General features: G+C 37.5%; 1 protein-coding gene across 1 annotated transcript; it reads left to right on the top strand.

Moving 5' to 3' along the window:
- Window positions 1-550: 550 nt before the first annotated feature.
- On the top strand, window positions 551-6,871 carry LOC145659502 (choline transporter-like protein 4). The gene is made up of 8 exons (XM_081722310.1): window positions 551-560; window positions 3,876-3,945; window positions 4,782-4,894; window positions 5,154-5,276; window positions 5,439-5,538; window positions 5,841-5,933; window positions 6,137-6,239; window positions 6,518-6,871. The coding sequence occupies exons 1-8, from the start codon at window positions 551-553 to the stop codon at window positions 6,869-6,871; spliced, it is 966 nt and encodes a 321-aa protein (XP_081578436.1).
- Window positions 6,872-17,462: the final 10,591 nt, after the last annotated feature.

Genomic DNA, 17,462 nt, shown 5'->3' with positions numbered 1-17,462 from the left:
TATATATATATATATATATATATATATATATATATATATATATATATATGTGTGTGTGTGTGTGTGTGTGTGTGTGTGTGTGCGCGTGTGATTTGTTTTCCCACTGTACTTTACTGTATTATTTTTACTGTGCTAAGTGTATCAGAAATCAATTTCATTAATTTTTCACAGAAGCAGTATATATAGTAGCTATCTTAATCCACTGTTGTTTCGTTAGCAACATTGTAAAATCATATAAATTTAGCCATCGATATCTTTTATTTTTGTATTCTTCTTCATCAAAGGAATCAAACCCTCAGGCTCTAAAGCTCCGTTACCTTCGCCGCTATTTTCCAAAACTGCTGCAACTTCAGCAGCTGTAAAATTGTTTTACAACATTTTTGGAAATGTATCCGACGTGAAGGGAACGCCGTAATGATTTCATGATTGTTTATTGTTTAGTTTCACACAGATTGACACACAAATTCATCAATAACACACGTAGAAATGGATCAGCTCTGAGTGACAGACGAACAGACGAATCACACGGCGATCGTCCTGTGATTCGACGATGAATGACGGTAAAATGTACTAAAAGTGTTACTCGATTGGGGGCGGGAGAGTCTTCTTTTAAGCGCAGACTGACTGCAGACTTTTATTTATCTCAAATAAACAATCAATCAGGGTCCATGTCCTTCCTGATAAAAATTGGAGTTGGGAGCATTCATTTATTCTGGCATACATTACAGACTTTAAAGTTTTTTTTCAGAATTGTCAAAAAATTATTTGTCAGTCGCATAGACGTAGTTTTGGGAGGGGACGGGGGACGTGTCATTTAGCCTCAGGTTATATCTTGGTGACAAGCCTAAGGTTACATTATTATGTAAAGATGATTTTATTATTTGTTTAGCTTTTTTTAGTACGTTAAAAGCACAGTAACCTTGGACAGTTTAAGCGTATAGGCCTAAATATCCGACGCATGACATAGGAAGCAGAGTGTGAGCATCGCACAGCATGGAAGGCAGGTGCTCGCGACCAAGATGCCTTTGTTGATGAGCTGAGAATGAGAACGTGCTGTGACACGTCACAATGTGTCCATAACCTGGAATGTGTGCGTCATAAGAACAGAGTATCATATGTAAGAATATTTTTTACTGTAACATTACACATTGAGGACTCTGTGTGATCGAAAGTGCAAGGAGGAAGAGTACGATGGTCAGGAAACCGGATTATAATGGTGAGGTGTTTTTTTTTTGTTTGTTTGTTTGTTTGTTTTTTCAGATATATCCATCCATATGCCAAAGATTTTATGAGAATCCCATACGCCATATGCAATGGTTAACAAAAAAACATTGTACAAAACTATCATGTACATTTCATGTTAAAATTATAATAGCTCTTACATACTTGCTAGGTCTACTTCATATTAAAAACATTCATGTAGTGTACGATCTGTAACTATGTATCAGATCAAAAGCATATGTGTACAGAAGGTGTCATAAAATATGTAACTGTATATAAAATGTGTTAGACAAAATATAGAGTACCAGTCAAAAGTTCAGACACACCTGACTGAATGTATGTTTTTCATAGGTTTAAACTCATTATATTCTATGTTCTCAGGGGAACCTTTCCCATATGAGCCTTTTTTCAGGGGACCAGTTAGCAAGAGGTGAGTCCTTAAATCTCTCAATGTTCCTCCCATTTACTCCTTCATATCAGTTACCTTTAGTAAACTATTTAAAGCACACACATCATGGATCACAGAATGTCTGTTATTAGCTCTATACAAGAAATATATGAAGGCCATAGATCTACTAAGACTTATTTGAAACTCATTTGACTTAGCTAAATAACTTTATTACATAATTGAAATGATACAAGTGTGTAGCAATACTTCTTGTTTTTCTTCAGGAGTTGTACAGACATTATCTGCTGTATGACTTTTGTGGCTGCCATTGTCAGCTATATGCTTATTGGCATCCTGGGTAAGAAACATTTCCAACTACACTTTCATGGAAAAATGATTATTCTGGGCTTATAAGAAAGGTCTTTTACACATGTATGGCTTGTGAGATATCCTTCTAACAGAGGTTCTAACACAGCTTTGTTGTATGGAGACCCTCGTCATGTCCTGTTGCCCCGGAATTCCACTGGGATGTTCTGTGGATCTGGAGTCAATTTGTAAGTCCCTCACATACTGGATTAGTATTTATGTCTTCACAGGAATACCAAAACAGCACACTCAGTATGTAAGGAACACTGTCAATATTCTCTCAAATGAGTAGAACTAGCATTACAGTGGAGCTGTGCAGGTTCAAATCATGTGGATACATTAAAGAGCAACAGTGCAAGATGGGTTAGATTTTAGGTTAAATATTTTCATGATTGGCAATTCACAGCAACAAGTGGACCCAATCAAATCACACATGTTTAATGATTGCCTCTAAAACAAAGGGTCCAAACTCAGGTCTAGGAGTGTCACAACACTACGGAGTTTATTGTTTACCCCAATCAAACTCACCCTAGAAGAAAGAACATTTAGGGGAGTAATGGTGTGACTACACCACTGAAGCCTGATACACATGCTCAAAAAACTGAATAAAAATTGTTTCTTTAATTGGCTAATATTCATGTGTCAAGCTGCATTTGTTTCCAGCATCCTCTTGTGTTTCAGTGACAAACCAAATGTCCTCTACTTTGACGTTCTGAAGTGTGCCAGAGCAACCACAGAAATGGATGCCACTCTAGAGGGTCTCCAGTGTCCAACCACTCAAGTGAGATTTCCACAAAGATTTCCTGTTGAAATTGTACAGAGGCTGAACACGTTTGAATGTAGCCTATTAGAAATCTGCACATGAGACTCATTTATTACAAAACAGTTTATTATGTAGTATGTGAATGCAAGTTTGTAAGTCTGGGGGCTTGGGTATCTTTTTGTTGCTTGGCTTAGGAGCCTTTTTCTGTATCATGCAATGAACAATGAAGTGTAGATATAAATATGAAAAGCAACACTGTGTTTAGCTGCTCAAATAAGATCTCCTTCACTCTGTGCGTTTGTGCATTGGCTTGCAGGTCTGTGTTAAAAAATGCCCTTCGGAGTTCTGGAAGTTGCCCCCAGAGGCGTATGCCCCAGATGCCCTACCTAAAGACTTCTTTCAGCAGCAGTATTGTGATCCTAGACTTGACCTTGCCCAAACCACAATGGTAAAACCTCACACTGCAAATGAGCAATGTAACCAACTTTATCGCTGGCAAATAAATCCTCACCACCCCCTTGACAGAACAGAATCTGTCATATCAGAAGTCTTTGCAATATGCAACCCTTTGTTCCAAGTAGATGGAATTAATTCATTGGTTAAGCCAATCACACATACATAGGATTCAGTATGTTAATGAGATTTTCACATGCATTTCTACTACAGAGTGTTCAAGACATCCTCAATCAAGAGCTTTGTCCGTATTTCTACACCCCAAGTAAACCAGGTACAGACAGCAGGATTACCTTTACAACTACCTGTCTATTTGTCCATCCTGTTTTGTAACAGTTTGACTATGCTATGCACTAAAACATAACCAAACCACCAGGACTGTGCATTTACCGCCATCATAAGTCAGTAGGTTTCATTTTTACAGTCATATTATTTTTCTGTTTCTCTGTGTCTCTCTCCCCTCAGCACTAGGGAAATGCCTGCCTAGCTTTGAACTACAGGACGTTCCTCCAGACTTCTCTCTCCCTGGATTCGCTTCCGTAGATGAAACAGTCAAGCACATAAAGAGTGCTATGGAGTAATCCTTCACACACACTCACACACACATATGCATGGATGGTTGGTGTTGATCTATAAGCTGCTTTTGCTGACCAGTATTTTTTGCTTGCAGCTCTCTTGTTTCAGGATTCAACTTTAAGTCAGTGGGGTTACGGATTTTTGAGGATTTTGCTACATCATGGTATTGGATATTAATGTAAGTTAGTTTTATACAAGATTGTATTACACCCAGACATTGTATAGTGTGTGTGTGTGTGTGTGTGTCTCTGTGTGTGTGTGTCTCTGTGTGTGTGTGTGTGTGTGTGTGTGTGTGTGTGTGTGTGTGTGTGTGTGTGTGTGTGTATATATATATATATACAGAAAGATTTCAGTTGATTTTCCTTCATCAATCTGCATAGAATACAATACTATATGCAATACAATACTACATATAATACTGGCCAGCGAGATCTAGGGAGACTGTTTGTGGTTTCAAACTTCTTCTATTGGAGAACGATGGAAGCTACTGTGATCTTGGGCAGTTTCCAAGCTGCAGAATATTTCTTGTAACCTTCCCCTGATCTGTGTCTTGACACAATTCTTGACACAATTCTCTGAACTTCATGACTTGGCTTTCACTCAGACACTATGAACTGTGAGTCCATAAACAGACAGATTTCTGCCTTCCCTGATTATGTTCAGTCAATTCAGTGAAGCACAGGTGAACCCTAATGAAGTTAAAAAAAAATTACAGGGACCATTGATAGAAGTAGGATTCAACAGAGCTCAATAAAAACTGTCTTAACAAAAGACCTCAATATGTATGTTAATGCAGTATTTCAGACTTTTATTTTAAATAAATGTACAAAACATTATAAAAACCAATGTTTGTTTTCTTGTTGAGGAGTATTTTATCTAGATTGATGAGGAAAAATAGTTAAATCAATTTTAAGATGAGTAATACACAACAAATTTGAAACTTTCTGTATGCATTTTAAGTAAATATTTTTCTCTCTCTCTCTCTCTCTCTCTCTCTCTCTCTCTCTCTCTCAGAGGTCTGGTGGTTGCTATGGTTGTTAGCCTCATGTTCCTCCTGCTTATGAGATATCTGATGTTCGTGCTACTGTTGGCTCTCATCGTGGGAGTGCTCGTAGCTGCAGCGTATGGTAAGCCTGTACAATACATGTTTTAACATACCTGCCATTAGCGACCAGCTCACTGGGTAATAATTAAGCCCTTCATGAATGGTCTCCTGCTGCACTGAAACAAGGAAAATACCAAATTACTGTGGATGGTTCTATGACTGGCACTGATTTGCTGCCCTATGGTGTATGAACTCTGCATGGGACCCTTAATTTTAAAGACAAATTGCAGGGGGTTAGATTAGTGAATGAGGATGTAAGCTGTCTACTCTGTCTTTCTCAGGTATCTACTACTGTTACCGGGAATATAACCACTACAGACACTCCAAACTCACCCTCGGTGACATTACTTATAATTCAGAATTCTCTGTCTACCTTCAAGTGAAAGAGACGTGGCTGTTCTTCTGTAAGGGCTATCAGATTTTCTCACAAGACATGTATTGACAGTATATAAAGTAGAAACAAACATGTTGTAAAGAAAGGAATTTTTCTAAGAATGGATGCATGGCTTTGCTTTATACTGTTGCTGTATGTGAATGATTTTTGTGTGTTTGTGTTTATGTGGCAGTGGTGAGCCTGTGTCTTTTGGAATTCGTAATTTTACTCTTCCTGACACATCGGGGGAGGAGAATATCTGTTGCATTGGCACTGATCAAAGAGTCCAACAGGTAGAGCTTTTTAGGCCTTCAGACACATAGGCGGTAGTAAATATATCCACTGCCAGCATTTCTTTAAACAAATGTCAGCCATCTGCTATGTCCTTCTTGTTTTTGTTGTTGTTGCTGTTGTTTATAAACAGAAAATCACCTTGGATACAAGAAACCCATTAACATTTTTCTTCAAATCAGTGCAGTCTCGGCATTCCTACATTATTACTCATATAAAGCCACTTTGCGGGGGCAGCCTGTATAAAGGCTCTCTTGTGCTCTTAAGGCTACATGAGGCCTTTTGTGCTCTGTGCTGTGTGTAGGGCGGTGAGTTGTGTGACGACCACACTGGCTTACCCCTTGGTGACGTTCCTGCTGGTGGTGATAAGCATGGCCTACTGGGGAATCACTAGCCTGTATCCTCTGCCACTTCCTCTTCTCACCTACCTTCACTTCCTGCTAACAAATCAAGGCAGTAACTGTATATCTGTCCTCGCCACTGAATTAGTGCTGTAGCTTGGATTGTATTGGTAGTTTGTTGTTGAAAATGTGCTTGTGTCAGTATTTTGTGTGTAGAGTGTGTGTGTTAGGCTGTGTCCTTGACCATTACTGCCCTCAGGTATTTGGCCACTTCAGTTGCTCCTGTATACCATGTCGCTGCTCTCAACTCCTCCATAGCCAACTGTAGTTCTATCACAGGCTCAGAGATTTGCATTCCCAAGGTCAGTCGCCTACACACACCCACACATGATATATCCAAGCTGTAATATTGTTCCCTTTCAAATATATAGTATAACATTCACATATCGCTATTTGCAGCTTCATACAGACATAATATGGTGAATGTATATGATATTCATATGATATTCATACTTCACAATGACTTATTTTAGATGCATTCAGATTACTGACATGTTCCAATAGCCTGGTAATGATTCATTTCACATCGCTTTCCTTTTATTTATACTGTTGTTGTTGTCTTCTTCTTGTTTCTTTTCAGGAATTCAGTGCTTCTCTCCATCCTGATTGTCCATCTGTGCGCTGTGTGTTTTTTAAATACGATGACACGGACTTGTTCTCAAGGATCGCACCCTACCTGCAGATCTATAATTTGCTGGCTTTCCTCTGGTGCGTGAACTTCATCATCGCCCTGGGCCAGTGTACACTAGCCGGTACCTTCGCATCCTTCTACTGGGCCTTCAGTAAACCAGCAGACATTCCCCCGTACCCTCTCTTACAAGCCTTCATCCGGACACTAGGGTACATAGCACTCGTGTTTCATCCCTGCTCCGTTCCGATTGCTTTGATATCAGCCACACCTGAAAGTACATTCCCTTGGTTTGGTGACTACTAACCTAGTACAGAGTCCTAACTGCTCCCCACCTCTAAAGTCTACTAAACTGCTTTTTTTCAAGGTGTCATGTCGGCTCTTTAGCATTGGGTGCTGTCATCCTTACCATATTCCAGGTCCCTCGGATGTTTCTGGAATATCTTGACCATAGGTTCAGAGGTAACAATATATATAAAACCTTCATGAACTTAGTCCTGCTTTCTCCTGTCTGTAACTGTAGTGTGACACAATTGTCTACTCCACAGACTGCCGGAATTTCTGTTGTCAGTTTGTGATGATGTCCCTCAAATGCTGCTTTTGGTTCCTGGATAAATTCCTCAAGTTCTTCCACAGAAACACCTATATCATGGTGTGTCTCATATCCAGCTGCACACAAAAAAATGATCGATGCTGAAATAACTGTTTTTATGTGTCTTCAGTGATCGGTTGTCTAGCGTTAGTATGAGTATTAGATAAAAACTAAATGAAAAACTGTATGGTGTATATTAGTATGATATGGTTTTTTTTCACTTTGTGGTAATAGCATCAAAGTATGTAATTGTGCCCATATGACTAGTGAAATTTACTGAGTGTACAATCTGACTCAACATGCTGTTTGTGGTTGATAATATACAGATTGCTATACATGGAAACAATTTCCATGTGTCTGGCAAGAATGCTTATATGCTCTTGAGGAGAAATATTAACCGGTAAGTCCTCAGACAGAGGAGATGTTTCGTACATATAATTGAACGTATGGGGTTGTGTGTGAATATGAATGATTTAATGTTGCTGTTGTGGAACAAATTACTTCCATTTCCTTGTTTTGAAGGCAAAAATATTAAATGGAGGAATTTATCAGTACATACTCATGTGAAAATAATTTGTATACATATTTTTAATATGAGTACCAATTGTTCTAGCTCAAGTTTAGCACGCTGTCTTTGACCATGTCCCTCTGTCCACAGGGTGGTGGTGTTGGACTGTGTTACAGACACACTGCTGTTTTCCGGCAAGGTGCTGGTGGTCGGATTACTGGGTGAGAAATACAGTGTGAAGTCATGTGTATGTTACCCATACTACACTTCATCACATTTAAAAGGTACAACACACTTTAAAAGGTAACTCACACACACACACACACACACACACACACACACACACACACACACACACAGAGACACACACACACACACACACACACACACACACACACACACACACACACACACTCATTCCAGCAGTTCATGACACTGGGCACACACAGTTGAAAGCTTGCATGGTCCAGTCCCTTTACTGCAGAGAGAGTAGAATTAAAAAAAACATTATTAGCTCACACTTCAGTCTTAAGCTACTATATATTCCAATCAACAGGACTACATTGTTTTCACTTCCTCTGTAATGTTTTTGTCTCCTCTAGTGGAGGATCTGGAGCGTAATGAGGGCACCATGCTGAGACCATACTACATGTCCGGGTCTCTGTGGCGAATCCTCAATAAGTCCTAAAGAGCCTTAAAAAAAGACAGCTTTCGACCACATCCTTTTCCACACTTTTCATAAATAAACCAAACAAGCATTTATGTTAGTCTTTTTTTGTTTGTTACTGTAAAACTGCTCAGCATTCTGATCGCTACTGTAATGTTCAGAAGACAGCTGACGGGGCCTCTATCAGGACTGATTTGGTTTTGACCAAACAGCAGACACACACTGGATGTTCTGGCAAACATTGAGTAGGAGTAAGCTTGTGCCTAAATTTGGGGTATATGAGAAGTTTTAGTTCTTTGCCAACTCCTGATTATGCATAAAAGATCACATTCCATGGTATGCTACGATATTATTTTTTTATTTCTGAGTATAATAGAGAGTATACAAACTAGTAAGAATGACTGAGCTAAATGCAAATGTTCTTACTTTATTAACTGAATACTATTTTATATATGAAATATGTGAACGTTTACAACATATAGAATACATTTATGATGTGATACAACAGTTCATAAAAAAACAATAAGAATATAAAATCCCAGAAATCTATTTTCCATTCTTTTTTCACACGTATGAAGTCATAAGCTTATCCACATGGCCCGTTATGACCAATACATGCACCATTCTGAACAGGCTTAGAGTAATTTTGATTTTCACATAATGCAATTTTTACAGAAGACAATGCCTTGAAAAAATATCCAGTTCAAATGGTTTATACAGACTGGTCTCAGCACTAAAAATGTACAGTACATCATTCATTACTTTCACTTTAAACCAATATATTTCATTTCTGGTTGGATTTTCTCTCATAAGGATTAATACCAATCAATTAAGACAGGTTTGCAATTAAAGACAAAGGTATAGTTGCCAGTAATAACTGGAACTTTAGAAGGGATCTAGGTCATTTGTATCACTGTAAAATATTTAACACAAAGATTTAGGACAGCTGGTGGTGTGTATCTAATTGTTAACATATACACTAGTACATCCACTAAAGCCTACCATAATGATATCAACACCAAATGCAACAAAGTCATTTTGTTTCCAATGCTGAAAATGGTAAATGAGAGTAAAACCAACAGAAAAATAGTTTTTGGCCTAGGCCAAACAAACGAGACATTACAATGAGCATGCCCCCCTTTAAAAGATTCACAGTAGAAATGTAAATATATGTATAATTTATTAATGTAACATAAAACAGCAATAAGAAAAATGCAAAAATACTATGGTGAAGGACATTGTGACAAAACCCCATGTGAATGCTTATCTTACAATCCTGTTTGGACAAGTTTGATCCTCAGTCTCTACCAGTGGTTAATTGTATCTTCTTACAAAAAAAAGGAACCTTATGGTCTGTAATGGATAGTCATTATATATATAAAACAATTACAATGCTGCAAAAAAAACAAATTGTCAGCAATATCAATGGCTAATTTAAATGACAATAAGGTAGAAACTGAATTATAAGAAGAAAGCCATATATTCATCTGTTTTGAAAGAATTCAAATAGTTAATATCACTGTGGCTAGTTGTACTGTGCACTAAGATATAGTTAGCTTCAGCTTGTGAATTGTATTTATAACTTGGATATGGCTGTGAACTTTAATTTCCAGCATGTAACACAAGTTTAAAATTTTACCCAGCATAAAGGTGTTTCCCTTCTGATCAGTTCACCTACAATGAACAGAATCCAAATGTGCTAAAATGTGCTACCTAACCAACTATTGTGCTTTTCTAGATTCTCCATTTACTATCTGGATCACACCACACCTCATTTCAACATCTCTTCACCAGACTTACACACAGAGGTATTCTGCAGATGTCAGTGAAAGGAACTGGGTTTTGGATTTCTCTGGCCATAACTGACACCAAAACAAAATTAAATACTGATTATGGACAACATACATAAAATGACACAGTACAAAGTCTGATTTTGGTCCCACAGTAAATGTCATTGGTCACTGATGTTCAAAATATCAGTGAAAATCAAAGCAGTGTATATTTGGCAACACTGTAAAGCATTTGAGTAGGACTTTGTGTAGACAGCTTCGAATTATTGAGATGTAGTTCTGACGTAGTTGCTCTCTACATTATTTTTTTTTCTTTCACTGAAACATGTCTAACTGAAACATGTAAAAAAAAAATAATAATAAAAAAACTAAAAGTATTGAAGAATCAGGGCACTTAGTGTTGAATTTGCTGTGTCCAAATATGTTAGTTTGGCTACAAGGGACTTCACATTAGATTCAATTAGATGATACCACACACTTCAGGATATAGAAATTACTATATTTTGTAATATATTAATTATATTTCCTGATATTTTCCCAAATTAATCATTGTCATTTCTCTGTGTAACATGTCAAAGGCCTGCGCAGACTTTCCATTACATGTTTGAAGCTAAAACATTTTTAAATTACTTAACTACCACACCAATAAGTTACTTGGCATGTGCAGAAGAGAATAGCATGTCCTCAGTTACCAAGCATCTTAAGCCAACAGTATACAAGATTTCTGGTGCTATTACATACTGACAGTATGTGACAGCAGGTAAGAGGCACATTTTGGCACTTCAGATTTGGCATTTTAATTTTTTTGCTTGTCCACTGGATTTTTAAGTAATGAATATGTGAGGCACTTGTTGGGTCTGGACAGAACTGAGCATTTTTCTTTTATATTTGATGTTTTTCATGAAGAGTGGTTCAAGCGATTTGACATAATGCTAATTCAAGATATCTCTAAATACAGTTTGAGTAGACATAATGCTAATTCAAGACATCTGAAATTACAGTTTGAGTAGACATAATGCTAATTCAAAATATCGCTAAATACAGTTTGAGTAGACATAATGCAAATTCAATATATCTCTAATTAAAGTATGAGTAGACATAATGCTAATTCAAGATATCGCTAATTAGATTGAGTAGACATAATGCTAATTCAAGACATCTCTAATTATATTTTGACTGGTTATATTTTGACTAATTATATTTGGATATAAAAACATTAAATGGAGGAATTTAATAGTACATACTTATGTGAAAATAATTTGTATACATATTTTTAATATGAGTGCCAAGAAAGGGCTACTTTGATCAGTCATTTTTATGTGTTTCATTGTTCTAGCTCAAGTTTAGCACGCTGTCCTTGACCATGCCCCTCTGTCCACAGGGTGGTGGTGTTGGACTGTGTTACAGACACACTGCTGTTTTTCAGCATGGTGCTGGTGGTCGGATTAGTGGGTGAGAAATACAGTGTGAAGTCATGTGTATGTTACCCATACTACACTTCATCACATTTAAAAGGTACAACACACTTTAAAAGGTAACTCTGGGGGTTTTCTACATTCCCTGTAAGGTCTGCTGGCTTTCTTCTTCTTCTCTGGGAGAATCAGGCTGCCAGATGACAATTTCCAGATTCAGCTGCTGCATTACTACTGGTTGCCCGTTATCGTATGTATTGCCTCCACTGTCGGATAACCTCAGAACAAACTCAAGTGCTGACACTTGCTTCTGTGTGAGATCAAAACATCAGCATATTCAGTACACTGTATAAATGGTTCTTTCTTTAGATACCAAAGGGTTTAATGACAGCAATTGTAAAGTCACTTTGTAAATAACCAGGATTTACACATTTATTCTGTAGAGCAGTGCCTGTTATAGTACTGACGGCCCAGCGTGTATATCTACTACTGCTGTTTTTTAGACGGTGATGGCGGGAGCTTACTTGATCGCTCAGGGCTTCTTCAGTGTGTACAGCATGTGTGTGGACAGCCTTTTTCTCTGCTTCTGTAAGCTACACACACACACACACACACACACACACACACATACACTCATTCCACCAGTTCATGACACTGGGCACACAGTTGAAAGCTTGCATGGTCCAGTCCCTTTACTTCAGAGAGAGTAGAATTATAAAAAACATTATTAGCTCACATTTCAGTCTTAAGATACTATATATTCCAATCAACAGGACTACATTGTTTTCACTTCCTCTGTAATGTTTTTGTCTCCTCTAGTGGAGGATCTGGAGCGTAATGAGGGCACCATGCTGAGACCATACTACATGTCCGGGTCTCTGTGGCGAATCCTCAATAAGTCCTAAAGAGCCTTAAAAAAGACAGCTTTCGACCACATCCTTTTCCACACTTTTCATAAATAAACCAAACAAGCATTTGTTAGTCTTTTTTTCTTTGTTACTGTAAAACTGCTCAGCATTCTGATCGCTGCTGTAATGTTCAGAAGACAGCTGACGGGCCTCTTTCAGGACTGATTTGGTTTTGACCAAACAGCAGACACACACTGGATGGTCTGGCAAACATTGAGTAGGAGTAAGCTTGTGCCTAAATGTGGGGTATATGAGAAGTTTTAGTTCTTTGCTAACTCCTGATTATGCATAAAAGATCACATTCCATGGTATGCTACGATATTATTTTTTTATTTCTGAGTATAATAGAGAGTATACAAACTAGTAAGAATGACTGAGCTAAATGCAAATGTTCTTACTTTATTAACTGAATACTATTTTATATATGAAATATGTGAACGTTTACAACATATAGAATACATTTATGATGTGATACAACAGTTGATAAAAAAACAATAAGAATATAAAATCCCAGAAATCTGTTTTCCTTTCTTTTTTCACACGTATGAAGTCATAAGCTCATCCACATGGCCCGTTATGACCAATACATGCACCATTCTGAACAGGCTTAGAGTACTTTTGATTTTCACACAATGCAATTTTTACAGAAGACAATGCCTTGAAAAAATGTCCAGTTCAAATGGTTTATACAGACTGGTCTCAGCACTAAAAATGTACAGTACATCATTCATTACTTTCACTTTAAACCAATATATTTCATTTCTGGTTGGATTTTCTCTCATAAGGATTAATACCAATCAATTAAGACAGGTTTTCAATTAAAGACAAAGGTATAGTTGCCAGTAATAACTGGAACTTTAGAAGGGATCTAGCTCATTTGTATCAGTGTAAAATATTTAACACAAATATTTAGGACAGCTGGTGGTGTGCATCTATTTGTTAACATATACACTAGTACATCCACTAAAGCCTACCATAATGATATCAACACCAAATGCAACAGAGCCATTTTGTTTCCAATGCTGAAAATGTTAAATGAGAGTAAAACCAACAGAAAAATAGTTTTTGGCCTAGGCCAAACAAACGAGACATTACAATGGCCAGCCCACCTTTAAAAGATTCATAGTAGAAATGTAAATATATGTTTAATTTATTAATGTAGCATAAAACAGCAATGAGAAAAATGCAAAAATACTATGGTGAAGGACATTGTGACAAAACACCTTGTGAATGCTAATATTACAATCCTGTTTGGACAAGTTTGATCCTCAGTCTCTACCAGTGGTTATTTGTATCTTCTTATTAAAAAAAAAAGGAACCTTGTGGTCTGTAATTGATAGTCATTATATATATATAAAACAATTTCAATGCTGCAAAAAAAAAACAAATTGTCAGCAATATCAATGGTTATTTTAAATGACAATAAGGTACAAACTGAATTATAAAAACAAAGCCATATATTCATCTGTTTTGAAAGAATTAAAATAGTAAATATCACTGTGGCTAGTTATACTGTGCACTAAGATATAGTTAGCTTCAGCTTGTGAATTGTATTTATAACTTGGATATGGATGTGAACTTTAATTTCCAGCATGTAACACAATTTTAAAATTTTACCCAGCATAAAGGTGTTTCCCTTCTGATCAGTTCACCTAAAATGAACAGAATCCAAAATAGAGAGCCACGTTTAAGAACCTTGATGTAAATTTCAGATGTAAACAAGGTGTAGCACTAAATAACAAGAGCCGGTTGGTTGTTCCCTTGAACCACTGAAACTGAATTGGGGAATGCTAGGGCTCTGTTCCAGTGTGAAGACCTTTCCAGTGATACTTCATCAATATTTACAAAAAAAAATGTGCTAAAATGTGCTACCTAACCAACTATTGTGCTTTTCTAGATTCTCCATTTACTATCTGGATCACACCACACCTCATTTCAACATCTCTTCACCAGACTTACACACAGAGGTATTCTGCAGAGGTCAGTGAAATGAACTTGGGTTTTGGATTTCTCTGGCCATAACTGACACCAAAACAAAATTAAATACAGATTATGGACAACATACATAAAATGCCACAGTACACAGTATGATTTTGGTCCCACAGTAACTGCCTTTGGTCACTGATGTTCAAAATATCAGTGAAAATCAAAGCAGTGTATATTTGGCAACACTGTAAAGCATTTGAGTAGGACTTTGTGTAGACATCTTCGAATTCTTGAGATGTAGTTCCAACGTAGTTGCTTTCTACATTATTTTTTTTTCTTTCAATGAAACATGTCTTTAACTGAAACATGTCAAAAAAATAATAATAATAATTAAAAAATCTAAACGTATAAAAGAATCAGGGCAGTTAGTGTTGAATTTGCTGTGTCCAAATGTTAGTTTGGCTACAAGGGACTTCACATGAGATTCAATTAAGCAAACAGTATACAAGATTTCTGGTCCTAATACATACTGACAGTATGTGACAGCAGGTAAGAGGCACATTTTGGCACTTCAGATTTGGCATTCTAATTTTTTTGCTTGTCCACTGGATTTTTAGATAATGAATATGTCAGGCACTTGTTGGGTCTGGACAGTACTGAGCATTTGTCTTTTATATTTGATGTTTTTAATGAAGAGTGGTTCAAGTGATTTGGCTAAATATTTGCGGTCATCCCAGATGGAAGCAAACGGGACGGGTACGAAAGTGGCACTGTGTAAGCGTGTGCTGTTCACACATTGGACTTGGAACTGTCCTTGGATTGGCTGTGCTCTGCAGCCACCTCTGGAAGTGTGGGGGCGGAGCTTAGGACGGGGCTCCGGAAGGAAAAATGTTGGACAGGCAGCTGCACCTCTTCTAGCAAGTCATTGGGCTTCATCCTGTACAGGCAGCACAAAGACTGTCAATGAGACACTGACTACGACTTACTGCTGATGGCTGAAAAAGTCGATAGAATACTTCTACCAGGGTAAAGTTACCATAGGCGAGATCTTAAAGCATGTCACAAAAATAAGAATGTCTCCTTTGTTGTCATAGGTTTAAAGGCCAAGCACCACCTAATAGACCTCCCTAAAGAGTTCACATTATCTTAGATACTACAATAAATGCACATGTAAATTAAAACTAAAATAACATGTTCACTGAAGTAAATTGAAGGAAAAACCCCAAAAATGTCGCTCTGGAAATTCCAGAAAGTTGACGAGTGATGTCACTGGTTGTCATCAGACAGTGTGCTAACAGATATGAAGCTGCAATATGCACATTACCAGTAACCAGTGTAACTGGAACCAAGAAACTGGTATATGCTGTTGCAGTAGTCATGCTTGAGACAGTGGACAAGATAGAGAAAACAGTAGTGGTGATAGAAACATCTAAAGGAAGCAATATGAGAAATTGCAAAAATACCAGGGACTGAAAGAAGAGAGAATGTGGAGGGTTAGCATCAAGGTTGTCCCAGTGGTGATAGGGGAACCTGGGGCAGTGACTCCTAAGCTCGAGGAGTAGCTTCAACAGATCTCAAGAATGACATTGTCAATCTCAGTCCACAAGAGTGCAAACCTGGGAGCAGCAAAGCTAAAACTTCCAGACCTCTGGTAGAAGGCCCGATTGCCGAGCATGAAAGGGCCACAGATGTGAGACAGATACACACATGCATACACACAAACACACACTCTCTCTTTGTCTTTCTCTACAAATATACTAGAGCTGAGGAAGTAAAATTTGTGTAGTGCATGTGCCTTATCTTCAGTCAAAGGCTAAAATAACCTCTCATCTGTTGGAATGAAAGAAGAAATTTAAGTTAATTTCAGAAAGCATTACTTTCTTTGTTGTCATGCTTAAAAACAAACCTTTGACAATAATTATATATATATATATGTGTGTGTGTGTGTGTGTGTGTGTGTGTGTGTGTGTGTGTGTGTGTGTGTGTGTGTGTGATTTGTTTTCCCACTGTACTTTACTGTATTATTTTTACTGTGCTAAGTGTATCAGAAATCAATTTCATTAATTTTTCACAGAAGCAGTATATATAGTAGCTATCTTAATCCACTGTTGTTTCGTTAGCAACATTGTAAAATCATATAAATTTAGCCATCGATATCTTTTATTTTTGTATTCTTCTTCATCAAAGGAATCAAACCCTCAGGCTCTAAAGCTCCGTTACCTTCGCCGCTATTTTCCAAAACTGCTGCAACTTCAGCAGCTGTAAACTTGTTTTACAACATTTTTGGAAATGTATCCGACGTGAAGGGAACGCCGTAATGATTTCATGATTGTTTATTGTTTAGTTTCACACAGATTGACACACAAATTCATCAATAACACACGTAGAAATGGATCAGCTCTGAGTGACAGACGAACAGACGAATCACACGGCGATCGTCCTGTGATTCGACGATGAATGACGGTAAAATGTACTAAAAGTGTTACTCGATTGGGGGCGGGAGAGTCTTCTTTTAAGCGCAGACTGACTGCAGACTTTTATTTATCTCAAATAAACAATCAATCAGGGTCCATGTCCTTCCTGATAAAAATTGGAGTTGGGAGCATTCATTTATTCTGGCATACATTACAGACTTTAAAGTTTTTTTTCAGAATTGTCAAAAAATTATTTGTCAGCCGCATAGACGTAGTTTTGGGAGGGGACGGGGGACGTGTCATTTAGCCTCAGGTTATATCTTGGTGACAAGCCTAAGGTTACATTATTATGTAAAGATGATTTTATTATTTGTTTAGCTTTTTTTAGTACGTTAAAAGCACAGTAACCTTGGACAGTTTAAGCGTATAGGCCTAAATATCCGACGCATGACATAGCAAGCAGAGTGTGAGCATCGCACAGCATGGAAGGCAGGTGCTCGCGACCAAGATGCCTTTGTTGATGAGCTGAGAATGAGAACGTGCTGTGACACGTCACAATGTGTCCATAACCTGGAATGTGTGCGTCATAAGAACAGAGTATCATATGTAAGAATATTTTTTACTGTAACATTACACATTGCGGACTCTGTGTGATCGAAAGTGCAAGGAGGAAGAGTACG

The sequence above is a fragment of the Electrophorus electricus genome, chromosome 1, assembly GCF_041902795.1.
Source record: "Electrophorus electricus isolate QZ-2024a chromosome 1, ASM4190279v1, whole genome shotgun sequence".
Taxonomy (NCBI): Eukaryota; Metazoa; Chordata; class Actinopteri; order Gymnotiformes; family Gymnotidae; genus Electrophorus; species Electrophorus electricus.
Note: the sequence above shows the minus strand (reverse complement) of the source record. Positions and strands in the feature narration are given on the sequence as shown.

Excerpts from the sequence above, each read along its gene's own strand:
- LOC145659502 (XM_081722310.1), top strand. Across the intron at positions 4,895-5,153 it reads GCTCGTAGCTGCAGCGTATG|GTATCTACTACTGTTACCGG; the intron begins GTAAGCCTGTAC and ends TGTCTTTCTCAG. Across the intron at positions 6,240-6,517 it reads CAGAGATTTGCATTCCCAAG|GAATTCAGTGCTTCTCTCCA; the intron begins GTCAGTCGCCTA and ends GTTTCTTTTCAG.